The 18786-nt window shown below is 41.8% G+C and overlaps 1 protein-coding gene across 16 annotated transcripts in view; it reads right to left on the bottom strand.

The window, feature by feature from the left end:
- Positions 1-18786, bottom strand: part of CDK5RAP2 (CDK5 regulatory subunit associated protein 2) — a 189363-nt gene that overhangs the window by 22854 nt on the left and 147723 nt on the right. For all 16 annotated transcript variants that reach the window (XR_010148469.1, XM_016960336.4, XM_016960345.4 and 13 more), the window contains 3 exon segments: positions 10610-10658; positions 7710-7882; positions 2966-3085 (listed from right to left, as the gene is read on the bottom strand). Coding sequence is in view for 15 of the 16 variants with exons in the window: in XM_016960336.4 (XP_016815825.3) it covers positions 2966-3085; positions 7710-7882; positions 10610-10658 (342 nt within the window). In the remaining variant the exon portion in view is untranslated.

Below are 18786 nucleotides of genomic sequence, written 5' to 3'. Positions count from 1 at the left end.
TATCACTTTGCTCTCTAACCTTGCCTCCCGGCTGTTCTGCCAATGGGGTTATTATCCTAAACAAATTCCATTTAAGTTACTCTCTACTCAAAAACATCTGATGGCCCATCATGGCAAAAGACAATCACACAACAAAACACAAGGGCCAACTTCTCAGTCTAGATACCTCTATTTCACAGATAACATTCACATTCACGGCCACCCTCAGGAAAGTGCCTACTGTATGCAAGGTGCCTTCTCTATGTGGCAGACAGATGCTTCCCTCCCTGTCCTCCACACTCACTGAGTCCACTTACTACACCACAGAGCCAAAATGCCAGATTCCTGCTTTCCTAGCCACCCTGCAGTGAGGACATGGTCACGTGCCACCTCTGGCCAATTGGGCCTGACAGGAAGTCTGCTGGGAGCTTCTGGGAAAGATTTTCCGCCAGGATGAAAAGAGGACAGGAAAAAGCCCCACCTTCTTCTTTCCCATGCTCTGGACGCTGTCTGAGAGACTGGAATGCTTGTAACTACTGCAGTCATCACAGATACTAATCCAAACTCTGCTGTCACTGAGCCATAAACCTGCCTTGGAACTCCCTGCCTCTGGGTTTCTTGTTACATGAGAAAACACAAATCCCTGTTGTTACCATCAGTTGCTACTCCCATTCTGTTGTCTGCAGCTGAAAGCATCCTGGCACACAACTGAATACCTATCCTATTCAAACTCCTTGTAGGGAAGGTACGGCATCAGTTCTCCAAGGAGCTGACAGTCCTTCCACTCTACAGCACTACCTTTTTCTCATGTTAATGATTCACTTACCGCAAGGTTATCTAATTGTTTTACTCACTATGTCTCTCCCCACCATCTTCCTCCACTCTCCCCTGCGAACTCTGGTATCTTTTCAGAGACACCTGGGTTTGAACCATGGCTCTGGCTTAATAGCTGCATGACCTCAGGCAAATCGCATCACTTCCCTAAGTCTCCATTAACTCAATAAAAAGTTACTGCTATTACCATTTGTATTACTAAAACAATTAATGATAGACTAGACCCAAAATAGCACCAAAAAGTAATGTGAACAGCAGGAAAAAATCTACAGAAGTCTACCACAACCAAAGCTAAGGTGGTAGCTTTGGAGGCAGTATTTCTTGGCAAAGAAATAGGCCAAAGAACAGTTCCTGACCGACCTAAACCTAAGCTAGTGAGATCCACTTCCAATGCTAGGAGGCCATTCTTTCCTCTGAGGGTCATCACTATCAGCCTGTACAAGTAGTGACAAGCTGGAAGCTCTAACACATGAGAGGCCGGTTTTTAACAATATTCCACCTCGATATTGTAAGAAGCCATACCTTTCTCAGGCCTGCTCCCCAAGGTAAACATTTCACAGCAGGGGGAGGCGGAGCCACTTTTATTCCTTTGTCTTTTCAGACATTGTGACAACATGGTGAGAACAGCACGTCTTTCCACCAATGTAAATACTTTATGAATGCTTTTGTAAACCTTCCCGTCAGAGTGAATTACTCTCCAGAGCAATTGTCTGCTCCATTGTAGCTGGTGGCCATTTGAGCCCCCAAATAATTCTATAATTGGATTTGCCAGGGAAAATGTAAAACAGAATGAATCTAATTCAGGCATTACCAAGAGTGAATGTGAAGGGCCCAGGCGTGTATTTCTTTCCTGTGTTTGATACAACTAATAACTCAGATCAATCAATTTCCCTGAGGGTGAGGGGGGTATATGCAAGAAATGGGCGCAGTGAGCGAGAGGAGGGAGGGAGGAGGGAGGGAGGAGGGAAGGAGGAGGGAGGGAGAGGGCGAGATGGAGCCATTCAGTTTCCCTTGCAAGCTGCAGCATGCACAGTACTTGGGAAAGATGTCCCTCCCGGCTGGTAGCTATGATGGCTAGAGAAGAATGAGACCTGGACAAGGGTCCAAGGACTCGGGTGCTGCTGCCATGGAGCACTATCTTTCCAGAACTCAATTCTACCATCTCTAAAAATGGGAATGACATTGGAGTCCCTGCCCATTGCAGAGCTTTGCAATGTTATACAGAATAAAATAGTAAAATAAAATTGATAATGATGATAAAGGCAACCATTTACTGAGTGAGGCACTGAGCAAGGCCCTACTCATAACATTGCCTCATTTAATCTCGCAATGACCCTGTTCTATGAAACAATTAAGACTGGGAGAAATGAGTATATTGCTCAACGTCACAAAGTTAATAAATGGGACAGCAGGGTCCACACTCTGGCCAGTTCAACCAGACAAACTCGGGCTTTTCTGAGTGCGCCAAGCTGCTTTCAAGATACATGCTTTACGGAATGAGGAACTCTCTCTAGAGCAATAAGGAAAGATGTCCAAGATTTACTGCTCCGTGACAAATGGACAGAATCATGGATATAGAGTACGTTACCTCCGGGATGAAGAGAAGAGTAAGAATATATGCTGGTATTTGCATTTTAAAAAACACTGTTAAGGATACAGAAGAAAAGAAAAAAGTGGAGAAGAAGGAAGGGAAAACAGGGTTAATGGGTAAAGAATGGAGGTTTAAATTTTTTGAAGCACATGAATGTCTTACCTATGCCGGCGGGGCAGGCGGTAATGTTTTTAAGTTCTTCATGGACGATCACTCTATTCGGAGCTAACTGTGTTTATGCAGGAATATGTGTGATCTTTAGACTGGCATGTGAAATTTACCAGATTGCTAAAATGCTGATATTTTTATAATCCATTATAGATGAAAAGACAATATATTGCTTTGTTTTATCTTAAAATTCCTATCTATTTCTCTCCAGCTTCCAAAGTTAAATGAGATGCCAGTCACAATTCAGGATGCCAGAGGCTGGCAGACTTCTCCAAGATGGAAAAATGAACATTTATCAAGCACCTGCTTTGTACACAGATGCTTACTCAGGCAAATGCGTCACAGTGAAGCACTCACAGACATGTACAGTCCTCCAGGAAGGTCTTTCCTTACCTTGATCAAATTCAGATCCTTGCCGTTCCAACTGTTTCCGTAGCTTCTCATTTGTTTTAATAGATTCTTCTAAACGCTTTCTCAAAGTTCGAATTTCCTGTATGTGTTCCATTAGTAAGTCTACAGGAAGGAAGCCATTTTTAATTTAAAGTCTGAACCCCCAACAAATTGAATAATTTATGGATTATGCAGGGATCCTGAAATTCCAAACAGTATTGGATGTGTTAAGATGGTTAGCAACTGGCAATTCTTTCCTAGGCACGGGGAGGGTGAGCTATTTCCCACAGCCCACAGACACACTTCTGTAATGATTCTCTGCAGCCCTCCATGAGGAAGATATTTTACATCACATAGAAAAAATTATATTCCATACAATTTTAATGCTAACTCTAATGTAGCCTTTTATTCTTCCAAATATCAAATATTAATTTAAAATCTTCCTTATGGTGAAACTAACAGATCACTTTCAAGTCTGCTTGAATTGCCTGAGAGTTGATTAAACTACCTTCATAATGAATCCAGATATTTTCGAGACTAATTTTTTGAAAGGAATATGTTATCCATTTATCATTTACTAATTTAAGACTTAAATAAAGCAAAACAATGCTAGTGAGAATGGTAATAAGAAAAGTGATCTCAACAGAACATCTTATTAGCATGAGTATAAATGTGTATGACCTTTTGGGGCTACTTCTATACTTAGCCTTAGAAAAGTTATTTTCCAATGTCTTTTACCAAATAATTCAACTCTTAGGACTCTATTTAAAGAGACCACCAGAGATGCTGACAAGCATTTGCCAGAATGGAGGAAAAGGTTCACCTTAGCACTGGATGTAACCATAAGAACTGAAGTAACTCCAAATGTAACTGTAGTACATTCATGATGATGCAGTATTACATAGCTATTAAAATTATGTTATGAAGACTATATATCATAAAAAATATACTAAGTCTTAGATCCAAGATTGATAACATAATCACAACTTATAGGAAAAAAAAATTCAGTTTCTCCCATACACTCACTCAACAATCAACACAAAAGACTTCTGTGACCACATGTGAGGGTTTTTTCCCCCACAGACTAAGCAAACAGTTCTGCAGCAGACACCGGCAGGGCGTCCTCTAATTCAGTTGGACCTGAAGATAGCGTTAGATCCACAGGTTGAGGCTCAGTCCCAAGACTGCCCCCTCCAACAACTTCTGATGCCAATCGCAAGCCCCCAGTTGTTTCACCTGTGCCTCTGACCAACTGACTAAAAATTCGGTTCCCTCACCCGCCTCCTGGGGTTGGATTAATTTGCTAGACCAGCTCAAAAACTCAGGGAAACATTTGCTTATGTTTACTGGTTCATTATGAAGGATACTGCAAGGAAGACTAAATATATACTTCACAATATCACAGAACCCCACTTAAAAATTTGTACAGACAAGGAAAGACACAAATATGTGAAAGAAGGAAATATATCTAAATATTAATAGCAGTTGCCTTTAGGTGGCAGATTTTAGATTTTTCAAAAATTCTATATTACATTTTAACATAATACTTAATAATACATAACATTTTAAATTTTCCAAAATGAGCATGTATTTGTTCAGCCTCTGCCACATCTCACTTTAACAAAGAAAGAAGAAAGCACAATTCCAATCCAGGGGTAGGTTTCTAGAGTCAGTGTTTAAAGCATCATCACATTAAGTATCCAAAGGCAAAACTAATGTCTTTAATTTATCAATTAGGGTATACTCAGTATATCTTAGTAATGTTTGTTTTAAAACATTACACTAATGTTATGACCCAGTTTTAATTCCTCCAAAATGACTTTCATTTAAAAGTAGCACAGTGTTACAGATCTTTTCCTAATTAAATAGTAATTTTACCATGAATTTGAATGTTTATGAGATGACTTAATTCCCAGACCTTCAGCTATCTCCTGCTAATGCCAGAAATGTGGCAAGTAATTTGGTGGAATGTCGTAGCTCTCGCTGCAGCACAGCACAGAAGGACTCGTCTGCAAAAAGCTACTGGCACCCACGGCACTGCATCTCCACGCTCCTTAAACTCCTGGCACCCACAGCACTGCACCTCCCCACTCCTTAAACTGCTGGCGCCCACGGCACTGCACCTCCCCACTCCTTAAACTGCTGGCGCCCACCGCACTGCACCTCCGCGCTCCTTAAACTCCTGGCGCCCACGGCACTGCACCTCTGCGCTCCTTAAACTCTAGGTGCCCAGGCATTGCACCTCCGCGCTCCTTAAACTCCGGGCGCCCACAGCACTGCACCTCCCCACTCCTTAAACTTCTGGCGCCCACGGCACTGCACCTCCACACTCCTTAAACTTCTGGCACCCATGGCACTGTACCTCCTTGCTCCTGCCTTGGTGCCCTGCAAATCTTCCTCCAGCAGCTAATCAGGTCGGAGTCAGTCAGGAACTTTTCTGTTTGACTGCAACCTTCCTTGCTGGTTTATCCAAGTCACACACTCATGACTGTGAGAAGGGGACATAAATGCTTAGCAGCAATCGAAACATGCCATCTTCCACTGAGTCTTTGGCCAGGAGGCGGAATCATCACTTGGGCTTAAGGAAACATTCCCAGTTGAACTGGACACCACTTATTAATTATGCAGCCAAACTGAAGAGAAGGAAACACTATACTAGCCTTTACAAAATGGGAGAAAAATCTCTCTCTTAGAATAATGCCCTTTTGACAAATGCTGACTTTTTAAAAACATAAATCCAATAAGCAACCACAAAAAAAAAAGTGTGTATCTCTTGCCTAGCAGTTCCAATTTATAGAATCTGTATTAAGAAAAGCCCCCAAATAAGGGAAAAGCTTCATGTTCACAGATATCCCCGGCAGCATTGTTTGCAATTGTGAAATCTGGAAATGACTTAAATGTTCAGCGACAGGGGAACAGAAGGAAAACTGCAATTCAGCCACTCAATGGACTATTCTAAAGCCACTAAAAATGATGTTATGTAATAACATGTCGGAAAGCTTATGACAGAACGTTAAGTGAGAAAAATACTAAATTATCTCTCTACCAAATCATAAATATGACAAAAGACAAAAGAAAAACTAGATGCAGAGAGCAAAAGGCTGAAGACACACCAAAAAAGATGATGGTGGGCTTACTGGGATGACTCCAGGGAGCACTGCCCCAGTTCAGGTAACCCACTAAGAGGGCATCATAAGCCCAAGGTCATGGGTCCACAGAGGAGTAAGAAATAGAAGAAATGCCTAAAAGGTTCTACATTAGAAATAGAACAAGGTTGGGGTGGTGGACAGGGCGAAGGGTGGAAAAAGAGGGGCAGCCAAGAGGGAGCAGAGGGAACTGCCTAGTGAAAAGAATAGGGATCTCAAGAGTTCCCGTTTAAATAATTTGGGTTGCTGCATTGTAAACACCACTTTCCTTCTGGTTCCTCAATCAAGTCTGCACAAAATCCTCGTGGGAGTGGTCTCTGGGGATTCCTGGAAAGTCACTGAGTTACACACTGAATGGATACAATACAGAAGAAGTGGCACTAGGGACAGGGAAACAATTCGTGGTGTGACCTAAATTTGGGAAAGGCAGAATGCAGAGCCAGAAATGACCAAGAAAAACCAAGTACTCAGAAACTCACAAAAACTGCAGAGAGATACAGCCAGAAATCCAAAGAAACTAGGGCTAGATAACGCTGCTGGAGGACCCCAGCTGATACCTCAGTTACGCCAACAATGTGGACTTCACACTCTAGGTATGTCTTCTGTCTTCAAACTGGGCTCCTCTGAGTCCTGAGTGTCCTCAAGAAGACTCAGAGGCCACCACGGGACAAAGGCACCACACTTATCTCTTTTACACACTGCATGGGGCCGCTGTGAAAATTTTCACCTGCTAACTCAGTCCATGGTCGGAGGCAGAGCAAAGGTGTTATGGACTGAATGCTTGTGTCTCCAAAATTCCTATGTTGAAGCTCTAAGTCCAATGTAATGGTATTAGGAAGTGGGGGCTTTGGGAGATGATAGGACCATGAGGGTAGAGCCCTCACAGTGAGATCAGTGCCCTCATAAAACAGACCCCAGCTCTCTCGCCTTCCTTCTTGCATGTGAGGATACAACCAGAAAATGGCAGTCTGCAACCTGGAAGAAGGCCCTCACCATGCTGGCTGTACCCTGATCTTGGGCTTCCTAGCCTTTAGAACTGTAAGAAATAAATTTCTGCTGTTTATAAGTCACCCATTCTATGGCGTTCTGTTACAACAATCCAAATAGACTAAGACAAAAGGCCTGACCTAATGGGCCATGGGTCACACTAAAGGAAAACAAAGTAGATTCCTACAATCACAAATGTTGTATTTATATAAAAATATCAGAACAGGGGGCTAGATACTCTTGGGTAACTCAAAGCAGAAGAGTCTCTGAATTGACCCTGCCTTAGGATGAGTTTGAAATAAACAATAGGAAATTAACCAAATCTGCACTGACATACAAGTTCAATGACACACAGCCTGCAGGAAATGGCAAGTCACATATTAAGTCGTCATTTAAAAAATAAAAATGGCTTTTCCCCAATCGCCAACACTTTCAACAACCATAGCTTTCTCTAGTGATAAATGATACTCTGAATGACCAGCATTGGCCCTAATGGGATCTCCTTTCATCAGAGAAATATTCAAATGTCACCACATTCTCCTTACTAAGGTTAAGATGGCAAATTATTGTTTTAATCAGGCCACGTTTAAAACACTTAATGAGGCTTAGCTTACCTTGAGAAAAATTGTTCACCATAACTGAAGTCTTCTCTGTCTCATTATCTTGCTTCTGGTCTTGTGAGAAGAAGGACTTTTCAGATGTTTCATAATCAGAGAGCGCATGAGAGGCTGAAGGCTCAGGAGATTCAGGTAGAAGATGTTGGTAGGTTAAGTTGTCTTCCTCAATCCTTAACCATTGAGATTGAAAGATAAATCATCTCCCATGCTAAAATCCCAAGCCAGGACTATGACTTACGAATACTTACAATTACTTTACTCTTAGTAACTCCCCAATGTTTGCAACTTCAGTCAGACCTTTTATTTCCCTACAGCATTAAGCAATGACATTCTAAAAGCAAGAAAGGCTCAGTGCGCTTGAGTTTGAAGCCAACAAGGGGAAGCAGGGGATTGTGCCTGTCCCACAGCATGGCTTACAGGGGAGGGACCCAAGAGGACTTGGGTCGACAGCAGCTGTTTACCAAATAACCTCTCTATACCAAGCATTTGAGATTTTAGTTGGGCCTCACAGAAACCCTTTGAGGTAGGGATTACTATCCTCATTTTGAGAGGGGGAACTGGGGCTCATGATAAACTGGCCCACTGTCTCACGGCTTGGTCAGAGGCACAGTTTAGATTTCAACCAGACCTGCCTGGCTCCAAGGCCCCAGGAGAATGTGAGAGCCCAGCCCAAAACCATGAGATGGCCTATGGATTTAAAAATCTCAAAACTCTCATGGTTCCAAAGCAGGTTTCAATATCGTTATTCTAGCAATCATCTGGTTATTAACCTGTATTTCCCAAGGACCACCTAAGCCATGAGAAAAAAAAAAAATGCTGTGAAAAGCCCACATGAATCTCCATTAGAGATAAACTCCTTAATTGATGCTCTTTTTTTCTCCCACGTTTTCCTATTACTTCTTGTCAACAGCCACAGTCTCATTATTCATGAGCTCAGACAACAGCAAAGACTCTAAGGCTGCAATGCATTCATTAACAGGTAAACACCTGATGCAACTTTGCCCAGACAGTGTGATGGATGCACAGGCTTGCTGCTGGCTTGCAGAAGTGCAGCATGGGCCAAGGGCACCCACTTAATTGACTTAGAAGTGGCCCGTGTTAAACTACAGTTGAGAGAGGCAGAACAGAAGGAAAAAAACAAATCTGTCAGAAATGAAAAGGAGTGGCACATTGGTTGAGGAGGCTAAAGAGGTTCCATCCCTCACTCCAACTCCTTCTGCAAGCAACCCCAGCAGTCTTCCTAAATGGCAAATGTGATCATGTCTAGTCCCAGCTTACCTTCCTTCGAAGACTCCCTACTTCCTATAGAATAGTGTTTGGACTTTTAACACATTTGAGGACCAGCCCAACAAGAACCAGCCTGCCTCTCCAGCTTTGACCCTCTATGTGCCAGCTACATGCTCAAAGGGACCGTGTCTCCTTTGCCTCAGGCTTGGACATTCTCCTGACAGCCCCCAGCCCCTTCAACTCTCACCCTTTAGATCTCAGCTAAGAATGGCCCCACTCTGGGAAGCCTTCCTTGCCCTCTCTAAAGCATGCCAGTGGGATGTTATCTATTATTATAAGAATGGAAGTGGAGGATTGAATTGGGAGGGATCTTTGACAATACTGCAGTGGGAGAAGACTATTTCTTTTAAATTTGCAAAAGCCCTGATTAAAACTCCTCCTGTGAGCTGTGATACCTCTCTGCCCACTCGCTCTAACGATGCAAGTGCCCTTCGTGATGCCAATAAAATCTACAAGTCTGCACCCTAGACTGGTCTCTATTTTATTCCCAGAAGCCCAAAGGACCACATCTTTAAAGAAGAGGAAAGTACACAGTAACAATAATAGCATTCAGAATCTTTAACAACTAAATAAAGGAGGGCAAGACCTTGGCATTTTCAGTTGGCCATAGACACAAGCTAAGAAATTATACAATTCATGTATTCCATGAATATTTTCTGATCTCCAACTACATGCCAGCAACTTGGAGCTGGAGCAGGTAGAGATATTCAAGACATAGGCTTTGCCCTCAAAAGACAATGTGGAATAACAGGAAGAGGACATGCATTGGATGGAGTGTGACAGATTCAAGTTCAAATCCTAGCTCTGCCTTGTAATGGCAAATATGCAACTCTGACCCACAGCTTCCTCATCCTAAAATAGTTACTTCAAACTTTATATGGTGAGAACTAGTAAATGTGAAATGCCTACAACAGCAGCTGACACACACCAATACCTAGTGAACACTAGCTAGCTCCTTTCCTCTTCCAAGGAATTCTGGGAATAGAAAGATAAATGTAGAAAGCATTACAATACCATGTGGTAAATGTTGTAATTATGTCCAAGTGCTACAGCAAGAATCACTGACGCTGGGATGTGGTGGAGAGGGAGGGTATTGGGGAGAACCAGGTTCATTTACATTTGAATGGACTCTGAAGAATGATTTTCGAACTTCAAGAGGAGGAAGGCAGAGTGCACAGCTATGGTGTGGAGAATAATACAAAGCCAAATAGGACTAAAACATGGGGTACATCAGGGGAAGGGAAGCGAGGGGAATGGGCAGGGGAGAAGAGAATTGGGGTCAGAATGAGAAGGGCCTCAAATGCCAGGCTAAGGAGTCTGGAGTTTATCTTGCAGGTATCTGGGAGCCAACAAATGAATATGTCATCTGGTTCAAATCACCTGATAGAGATGACACAAGTAACCTGAAATGAATGAATGAAAGCAACAGGACATATGGCATGAGCTCTTGGTTTTGTATGGCCATTGTCAGTTCCATAGATGTTTATACCTTATTTACAAGAAGCAGGAAACAAACAGAATGGGAAGGAGCCAAAATATTTTAAAAGCTGGCAGGTAAATCAGACCTAGAAAGTCCTGGGAAGTCTTCTTAACAAATGTTACACACTCACCTCTCCATCAGTTCAATCTGGGTGTTCATTTCCACTCCAACTGATTTTCCTGGAAGCAGAAATAACATCAAGAAAGGAGGAGAAAAAAATGTTTTTAAGTGTTCCCTAATAATTTCCTGCTCATACATTTGCAGAAGCACTATTCCACTTGTTTAAACACTCTGTAACAATCCTGGATATTTAAAGTAGGATTACCAAGAGTACAATTCAGACTATAGACTTCTCCTTTATCACTGCATTGACACTAGTGCTAGGTGACAGCACTGAATCTAAAAAGCAATCACAAGGTATTGCTGGTGCAGGTTTCTTTTTCTTTCTCTCAAACTCTGATACTAACAGAATATATGCTCATTACAGAAAATGGGTAACGGAATCAAAAAAAGATCAATATCCTGGCACTCCCACAGCCAAGTTACTGGATTTCTTTCCATTCTTTTTTTCATGCATTTTGGCATGGAGGATACCATATTACAACATAATTTTTTCACTTAGTATATTATTATTATAGCCATTTCTCTTACTAAATTTGCTTCCGAAACATCATTTTTAATGTCTGCGCTAATATTCCACTGTAGGCATGCATTACCACAATTTTGCCAGTTCTCTATTTGACACTTAGGTCACTTCCAAATTTTCACTTTTATAAACAAATAAAATAAGCATCTTTGTGCATACAGCTTTATCTGCATTTTAATTATTTCCTCAGGAAGGGTCTCAGAAGCAGGAATAAAACTAGGAAAAGGAGTACATGAGTACAGCTGAAAAACCCACTGTCTACAGCAGGGGAAATGATTTTTAAAAATGACAAAAGAAAACAAAATAAAGCTCAGAATGTAGCTGGGCAAAAGACGCTCTGCTCTCTTCCTGCATGTCATCATTTGCTGTTTGAAAGGAAGCACATGAGCCTAGATTTCAAAGAGACTAACAACTTTATTTTAAAAATACTTCAGAACCCTGGAAATTGCAGGCTGGGATGAGCTCTTTGAAGACACTGATGCGTGGCTAAAGAAAAAAACAAACTCTTCTATAGTTGTACTTGAAAAATGAGACTATAATTAAACTGCACCCACACATGCAATTTTCAAAACTATTCCTAAAAGGAAAAGTTCTCAAACACCACAGTATAGAGGAAAAGATCACTGGAATCCTTGCACATTTGCTTTAAGTCTAGAAGTTTCCACCTACAAACTCACACGGCTGGCTGGTATGGCCATCCAGGTTCCCTATCGCCCACCAGGCCAGCCACCTGGGCACCAAGAGTCAGTGCAACATGCTAAGTGGTAGAAAGTCACCTACTATGGCAGGGCACTGTCACCATCACAAATGAGTCACACAGGCCTGAGTGACCAGGCACCAGGGCCTGAGTATGGCTCTTTAATATCTACTATCTCCTTCAGGCCTCACAATGATCCTATGAGCACGGTGTTAGTACCTCTGTTTTAAAGCAAAGAAGTGGAAATCCAGGAGGTTTAATGTTTCAACTCTCCCTTTGTCTGATCACACTCTCCCTTACTTTACTACATTTTATAGTTAAGCAAGAGAGATGGAGATATCCTTATAGCTACTTCAATCACAAACCTATGCCTCTTGGTTACATCCTGGCCAAAAATGGCATGATATTTTGGCTTCTTGAAAGGTAGATAGAGGTTGACAGGCCTTCATCAGTGGATGCTCTCAAGACTCCACATTTCTGTCCTCTACAATCCTCTTCAAGGGGGAAATCCAAACCTGACTGAGTCAGATTTCCAGACCTTTACTGGAAGAACCAGCTTGTAAGACCATCCCTAATGGGCAGGGACAACTGTGTGTTAAAAGAACAGCTTAGTCAACATTTTTCATCTCATACCTGCACTGGGCTGCTTACCAACATTCAGCAGATAAGACTGACCCTGCAGACCCTGAGAATGGACCATCAGTGCCAGCCCAGCCTTCCAAAAAGCTTAGGACTGATTCAGGTACTAGCCAGGCAAACAAAGTAACATGACATTCTGCTTCACATTCTCACAGCTCTTTTTTTTTTTTTTTTTAAATGGAGTCTTGCTCTGTTGCCCAGGCTGGAGTACAGTGACACGATCTCAACTTACTGCAACCTCTGCCTCCTGGGTTCAAGCAATTCTCATGCCTCAGCCTCCTGAGGAGCTGGGACTACAAGCACACACCACCACCATCAGCTAATTTTTTTGTATTTTTAGTAGAGTATTCACTGTGCTGGCCAGGCTTGTCTCAAACTCCTGGCCTCAAGTGATCCACCTGCCTTGACCTCCCAAAGTGCTAGGATTACAGGCGTGAGCCACTGCACCTGGCCACATTCACATTGTTCTTTAGTTGTATATCTTCCTCAGGAACTTCACAGGGTGGGGACCCTTGGTTTGGGGCAGGCTTTAAGCATTCCGGGTCTCCAGATCTTAGACCCATCAAAAACCTCTCCTCCATTCCTAACCAAACTCATGACCACACCAGGATGTGCCCTGATGCCACCAGCAGCATGAGTTTCCCCATCAAATAACAGACCCTCGAGGAGCTTGCAACAACTCAACAACAACTGTATTCCACCCGTTCCTCTATTATTATAACAGAATTCTTTAAAACCAAGTGACAAATAGTTACTGTAGGATTCACAGGGAGATCACAACAACTAATGCATTGAATTTCTTGGTGGAAACTGCCCTCACACAGGTAACAGGGTACCATCTGTCTGGCTATTCAAAAGCTTAGGATGCATGTCATGAAAATGCTGCTCCCATCTCTCAGGCAAATCTTGTTGCTACACCTAAGAGATGTGTAGTTTGAGACAATAGGAAGACTTCATCTTTTCAAATAAAAAACATCTAGTTATCCCATCCATAACTGAACAAGCAAGAGAAGACTATTATGCCAGACAAACTTACAACTGGTTGACCCAACTTCACTTTCCTCTCTGCACTGATCCATTCTGTACAGTGCTTAAGAAGCCGCTTTTGAAACAGTACTTCCGAGCTCAAAATCCATCAGTCCTACAGAGTTAACTTCAAATCTCACAGCCTGGCATCTCCTACATGACCCAGATGTTTCTTCCTTTCCACCTCTCTAGTAATTGGTAGAAACTAATTCTATTTTAATATTTACAGTGCTCCACTCAGGTTCCTGTGCCAGACACTGAGGATACAGAGATGAATGAGGAGCCACCCTATCCTCAGTGAGTTCACCTGAGTGGAAAGGGTGGACCCAAAAGACAACTGCACTACACACTGTGATAAGGGGCCGCAACAGATGCTGTGGGAAGGCACACAGAGGAGACAAACAGAATCTGGCCTGGACCATCAAGGAACATTTAGGGGAGGTGGCAATGGAGCCATATCTTTGATGGAGGGAAGAACTGCTTTATAAAGATGGGAAGACACTTAAGGGACTCTGGGGAGGGCAGTTCCAGGGATTCTTAGGAGGAAAAACCCTCCATTTTCTCTGAAAGCCTGGATCACTCTGTTAACCATGACATGCATGCCCCATTATTATTGTTGTCACTGTAAGCCAAAAAGTATATGAGACAGATCTCAACCAGTTTTGGAGTTTATTTTGCCAAGGTTATGGATCATGACAGGTGACACAGCCCCAGGAGGTCCTGAGAACATGTGCCCAAAGTGATTGGGTTACAGCTTGGTTTTATATGTTTTAGGGAGACAAAAGATATCAATCAACATATGTGAGGTATACACTGGTCTGGTCCGGAAAGGCAGGACAACTCAAAGTGGGTGGCGGGCTTCCAGGTCATTGGTGGATTCAAACATTTTTCTGATTGGCACTTGGTTGAAAGAGTTATTATCTAAAGACCTGGAATTAATAGAAAGGAGTGTCTGAGTTAAGCTAAGGGGTTATAGAGACCAAGGTTTTTCTTATGTGGATGAAGTCCCAGAGGTGGCCATCCTCAAAGGCAAATATTTCCTATTCAGATCCTTAAAAGGTGCTGGACTCTCAGCCAATCTCTTCAGGATCAGAAAAGGGGAAAGGGAAAGGGATTCTCTATAGAATGTAAGTGTTCCCTACAAGAGACAGCATTTCAGGGCCATTTCAAAACATGTCAAAGAAATATATTTTGGGGTACAATACTTTGATTTCTTTCAGAGCCCTGCAATCTGTCATGTGATGCTATAATGGAGTCAGGTTAGAATTTGGTTTCTTATTGCTACAGAGTCTGTTCGGTCAGCCTAAGGATCTCTATTTTAGTGTTAATACTGGTCAGCTGTGTGCCAGCTCCAAAGGGAGGAGAGTATAATGAGGCATGTCTGACCGCCCCCCACTTTCCCATCATGGTCTGACTAGTTTTTAAGGTTTTGTTGAGTTCCCTTAGCTGAGGGAAGGGTCCCCTCACCTAGCTGTAGGATTTACAATTTTAATTTTGGTTGATGTATCTTCCTGAGCTCCCCCTATTTGTCAAGGCAGGACACCCTTCAAATCAGGAGTGTCTATTGGGTTTTTTGTTTGGCCAGAAATTTAAAAATGAAAGAAATCAGGGGTGTCCAATCTTTTGGCTTCCCTGGGCCACACTGTGTCTTGGACCACACATAAAATACACTAACAATAGTCAATGAGCTTAAAAAACAAAAAAATCCATAATGTTTTAAGAAAGTTTACGAATTTGCATTGTGCCACATTCAATGCCGTCCTGGGCTGCATGCAGCCCATGGGCCACGGACTGGACAAGCTTAAATAATGTCATTTCATTCTCACATACATCTCTATAAGACAGGTACTGCTCTCCCCCATAGAGGAAATCTGGCCCTTCAAAGGATAAATGACCCACAAAGCTGGGATCTGAACTCCAGTCTGTCTGACTCCAAAGGTCTTGTTCTTTCTAACCCAACACCCTTGCGACAGCCTCTATCACAAACTCAGATGTGAATATCAAGTGCAAGCTATAAACAAACGGGGGGTGGGAGGGGGTGGAAAGAATAAATTTTGCTTCCACTTCAGGTGAACAAAGAAAGATTCCTGGAGGATAGGCAGAATTTCTCTAATTTCTCTAAGTGGAAAGGGAGTAGAAGTCTTACAGAAAAAAATAATGGTTTGAACGGAATCATGGAAGAGGGGAAATGCAAGGCCTGGCCCACAGAAATGTTTGATCAACAGAATATACATTTTTTTCAGCACCACACCATACCTATTCCAAAATTGACCACATAGTTGGAAGTAAAGCTCTCCTCAGCAAATGCAAAAGAACAGAAATTATAACAAACTGTCTCTCAGACCACAGTGCAATCAAACTAGAACTCAGGATTAAGAAACTCACTCAAAACCACTCAACTACATGGAAACTGAACAACCTGCTCCTGAATGACTACTGGGTACATAACGAAATGAAGGCAGAAATAAAGATGTTCTTTGAAACCAACGAGAACAAAGACACAACATACCAGAATCTCTGGGACACATTCAAAGCAGTGTGTAGAGGGAAATTTATAGCACTAAATGCCCACAAGAGAAAGCAGGAAAGATCCAAAATTGACACCCTAACATCACAATTAAAAGAACTAGAAAAGCAAGAGCAAACACATTTAAAAGCTAGCAGAAGGCAAGAAATAACTAAAATTAGAGAAGAACTGAAGGAAATAGAGACCAAAAAAACCCTTCAAAAAATTAATGAATCCAGGAGCTGGTTTTGTGAAAGGATCAACAAAATTGATAGACCACTAGCAAGACTAATAAAGAAAAAAAGAGAGAAGAATCAAATAGATGCAATAAAAAATGATAAAGGGGATATCACCACCGATCCCAAAGAAATACAAACTACCATCAGAGAATACTACAAACACCTCTACGCAAATAAACTAGAAAATCTAGAAGAAATGGATAAATTCCTCGACACATACACTCTCCCAAGACTAAACCAGGAAGAAGCTGAATCTCTGAATAGACCAATAACAGGATCTGAAATTGTGGCAATAATCAATAGCTTACCAACCAAAAAGAGTCCAGGACCAGACGGATTCACAGCCAAATTCTACCAGAGGTACAAGGAGGAACTGGTACCATTCCTTCTGAAACTATTCTAATCAACAGAAAAAGAGGGAATCCTCCCTAACTCATTTTATGAGGCCAGCATCATCCTGATACCAAAGCCGGGCAGAGACACAACCAAAAAAGAGAATTTTAGACCAAAATCCTTGATGAACATTGATGCAAAAATCCTCAATAAAATACTGGCAAACCGAATCCAGCAGCACATCAAAAAGCTTATCCACCATGATCAAGTGGGCTTCATCCCTGGGATGCAAAGCTGGTTCAATATACGCAAATCAATAAATGTAATCCAGCATATAAACAGAACCAAAGACAAAAACCACATGATTATCTCAATAGATGCAGAAAAGGCCTTTGACAAAATTCAACAACCCTTCATGCTAAAAACTCTTAATAAATTAGGTATTGATCGGACGTTATCTCAAAATAATAAGAGCTATCTATGACAAACCCACAGCCAATATCATACTGAATGGGCAAAAACTGGAAGCATTCCCTTTGAAAACTGGCACAAGACAGGGATGCCCTCTCTCACCACTCCTATTCAACATAGTGTTGGAAGTTCTGGCCAGGGCAATTAGGCAGGAGAAGGAAATAAAGGGTATTCAATTAGGAAAAGAGGAAGTCAAATTGTCCCTGTTTGCAGACGACATGATTGTATATCTAGAAAACCCCATTGTCTCAGCCCAAAATTTCCTTAAGCTGATAAGCAACTTCAGCAAAGTCTCAGGATCCAAAATCGATGTACAAAAATCACAAGCATTCTTATACACCAATAACAGACAAACAGAGAGCCAAATCATGAGTGAACTCCCATTCACAACTGCTTCAAAGAGAATAAAATACTTAGGAATTCAACTTACAAGGGACGTGAAGGACCTCTTCAAGGAGAACTACAAACCACTGCTCAATGAAATAAAAGAGGATATAAACAAATGGAAGAACATTCCATGCTCATGGGTAGGAAGAATCAATATCGTGAAAATGGCCATACTGCTCAAGGTAATTTATAGATTCAATGCCATCCCCATCAAGCTACCAATGACTTTCTTCACAGAATTGGAAAAAATGACTTTAAAGTTCATATGGAACCAAAAAAGAGCCCGCATCACCAAGTCAATCCTAAGCCAAAAGAACAAAGCTGGAGGCATCACACTACCTGACTTCAAACTATACTACAAGGCTACAGTAACCAAAACAGCATGGTACTGGCACCAAAAGAGAGATACAGATCAATGGGAACAGAACAGAGCCCTCAGAAATAATGCCGCATATCTACAACTATCTGATCTTTGACAAACCTGAGAAAAACAAGCAATGGGGAAAGGATTCCCTATTTAATAAATGGTGTTGGGAAAACTGGCTAGCCATATGTAGAAAGCTGAAACTGGATCCCTTCCTTACACCTTATACAAAAATTAATTCAAGATGGATTAAAGACTTACATGTTAGACCTAAAACCATAAAAACCCTAGAAGAAAACCTAGGCATTACTATTCAGGACATAGGCACGGGCAAGGACTTCATGTCTAAAACACCAAAAGCAATGGCAACAAAAGCCAAAATTGACAAATGGGATCTAATTAAACTCAAGAGCTTCTGCACAGCAAAAGAAACCACCATCAGAGTGAACAGGCAACCTACAAAATGGGAGAAAATTTTTGCAACCTACTCATCTGACAAAGGGCTAATATCCAGAATCTACAATGAACTCAAACAAATTTACAAGAAAAAAACAAACAACCCCATCAAAAAGTGGGCGAAGGATATGAACAGACACTTCTCAAAAGAAGACATTTATGCAGCCAAAAGACACATGAAAAAATGCTCATCATCACTGGTCATCAGAGAAATGCAAATCAAAACCACAATGAGATACCATCTCACACCAGTTACAATGGCAATCATTAAAATGTCAGGAAACAACAGGTGCTGGAGAGGATGTGGAGAAATAGGAACACTTTTACACTGTTGGTGGGACTGTAAACTAGTTCAACAATTGTGGAAGTCAGTGTGCCGATTCCTCAGGGATCTAGAACTAGAAATACCATTTGACCCAGCCATCCCATTACTGGGTATATACCCAAAGGATTATAAATCATGCTGCTATAAAGACACATGCACACGTATGTTTACTGCGGCACTATTCACAATAGCAAAGACTTGGAACCAACCCAAATGTC

This window comes from Pan troglodytes, chromosome 11 (assembly GCF_028858775.2).
Source record: "Pan troglodytes isolate AG18354 chromosome 11, NHGRI_mPanTro3-v2.0_pri, whole genome shotgun sequence".
Lineage (NCBI taxonomy): Eukaryota > Metazoa > Chordata > Mammalia > Primates > Hominidae > Pan > Pan troglodytes.
The sequence above is the reverse complement of the archived record's forward strand: the minus strand, read 5'-3'. Positions and strand labels throughout refer to the sequence as shown.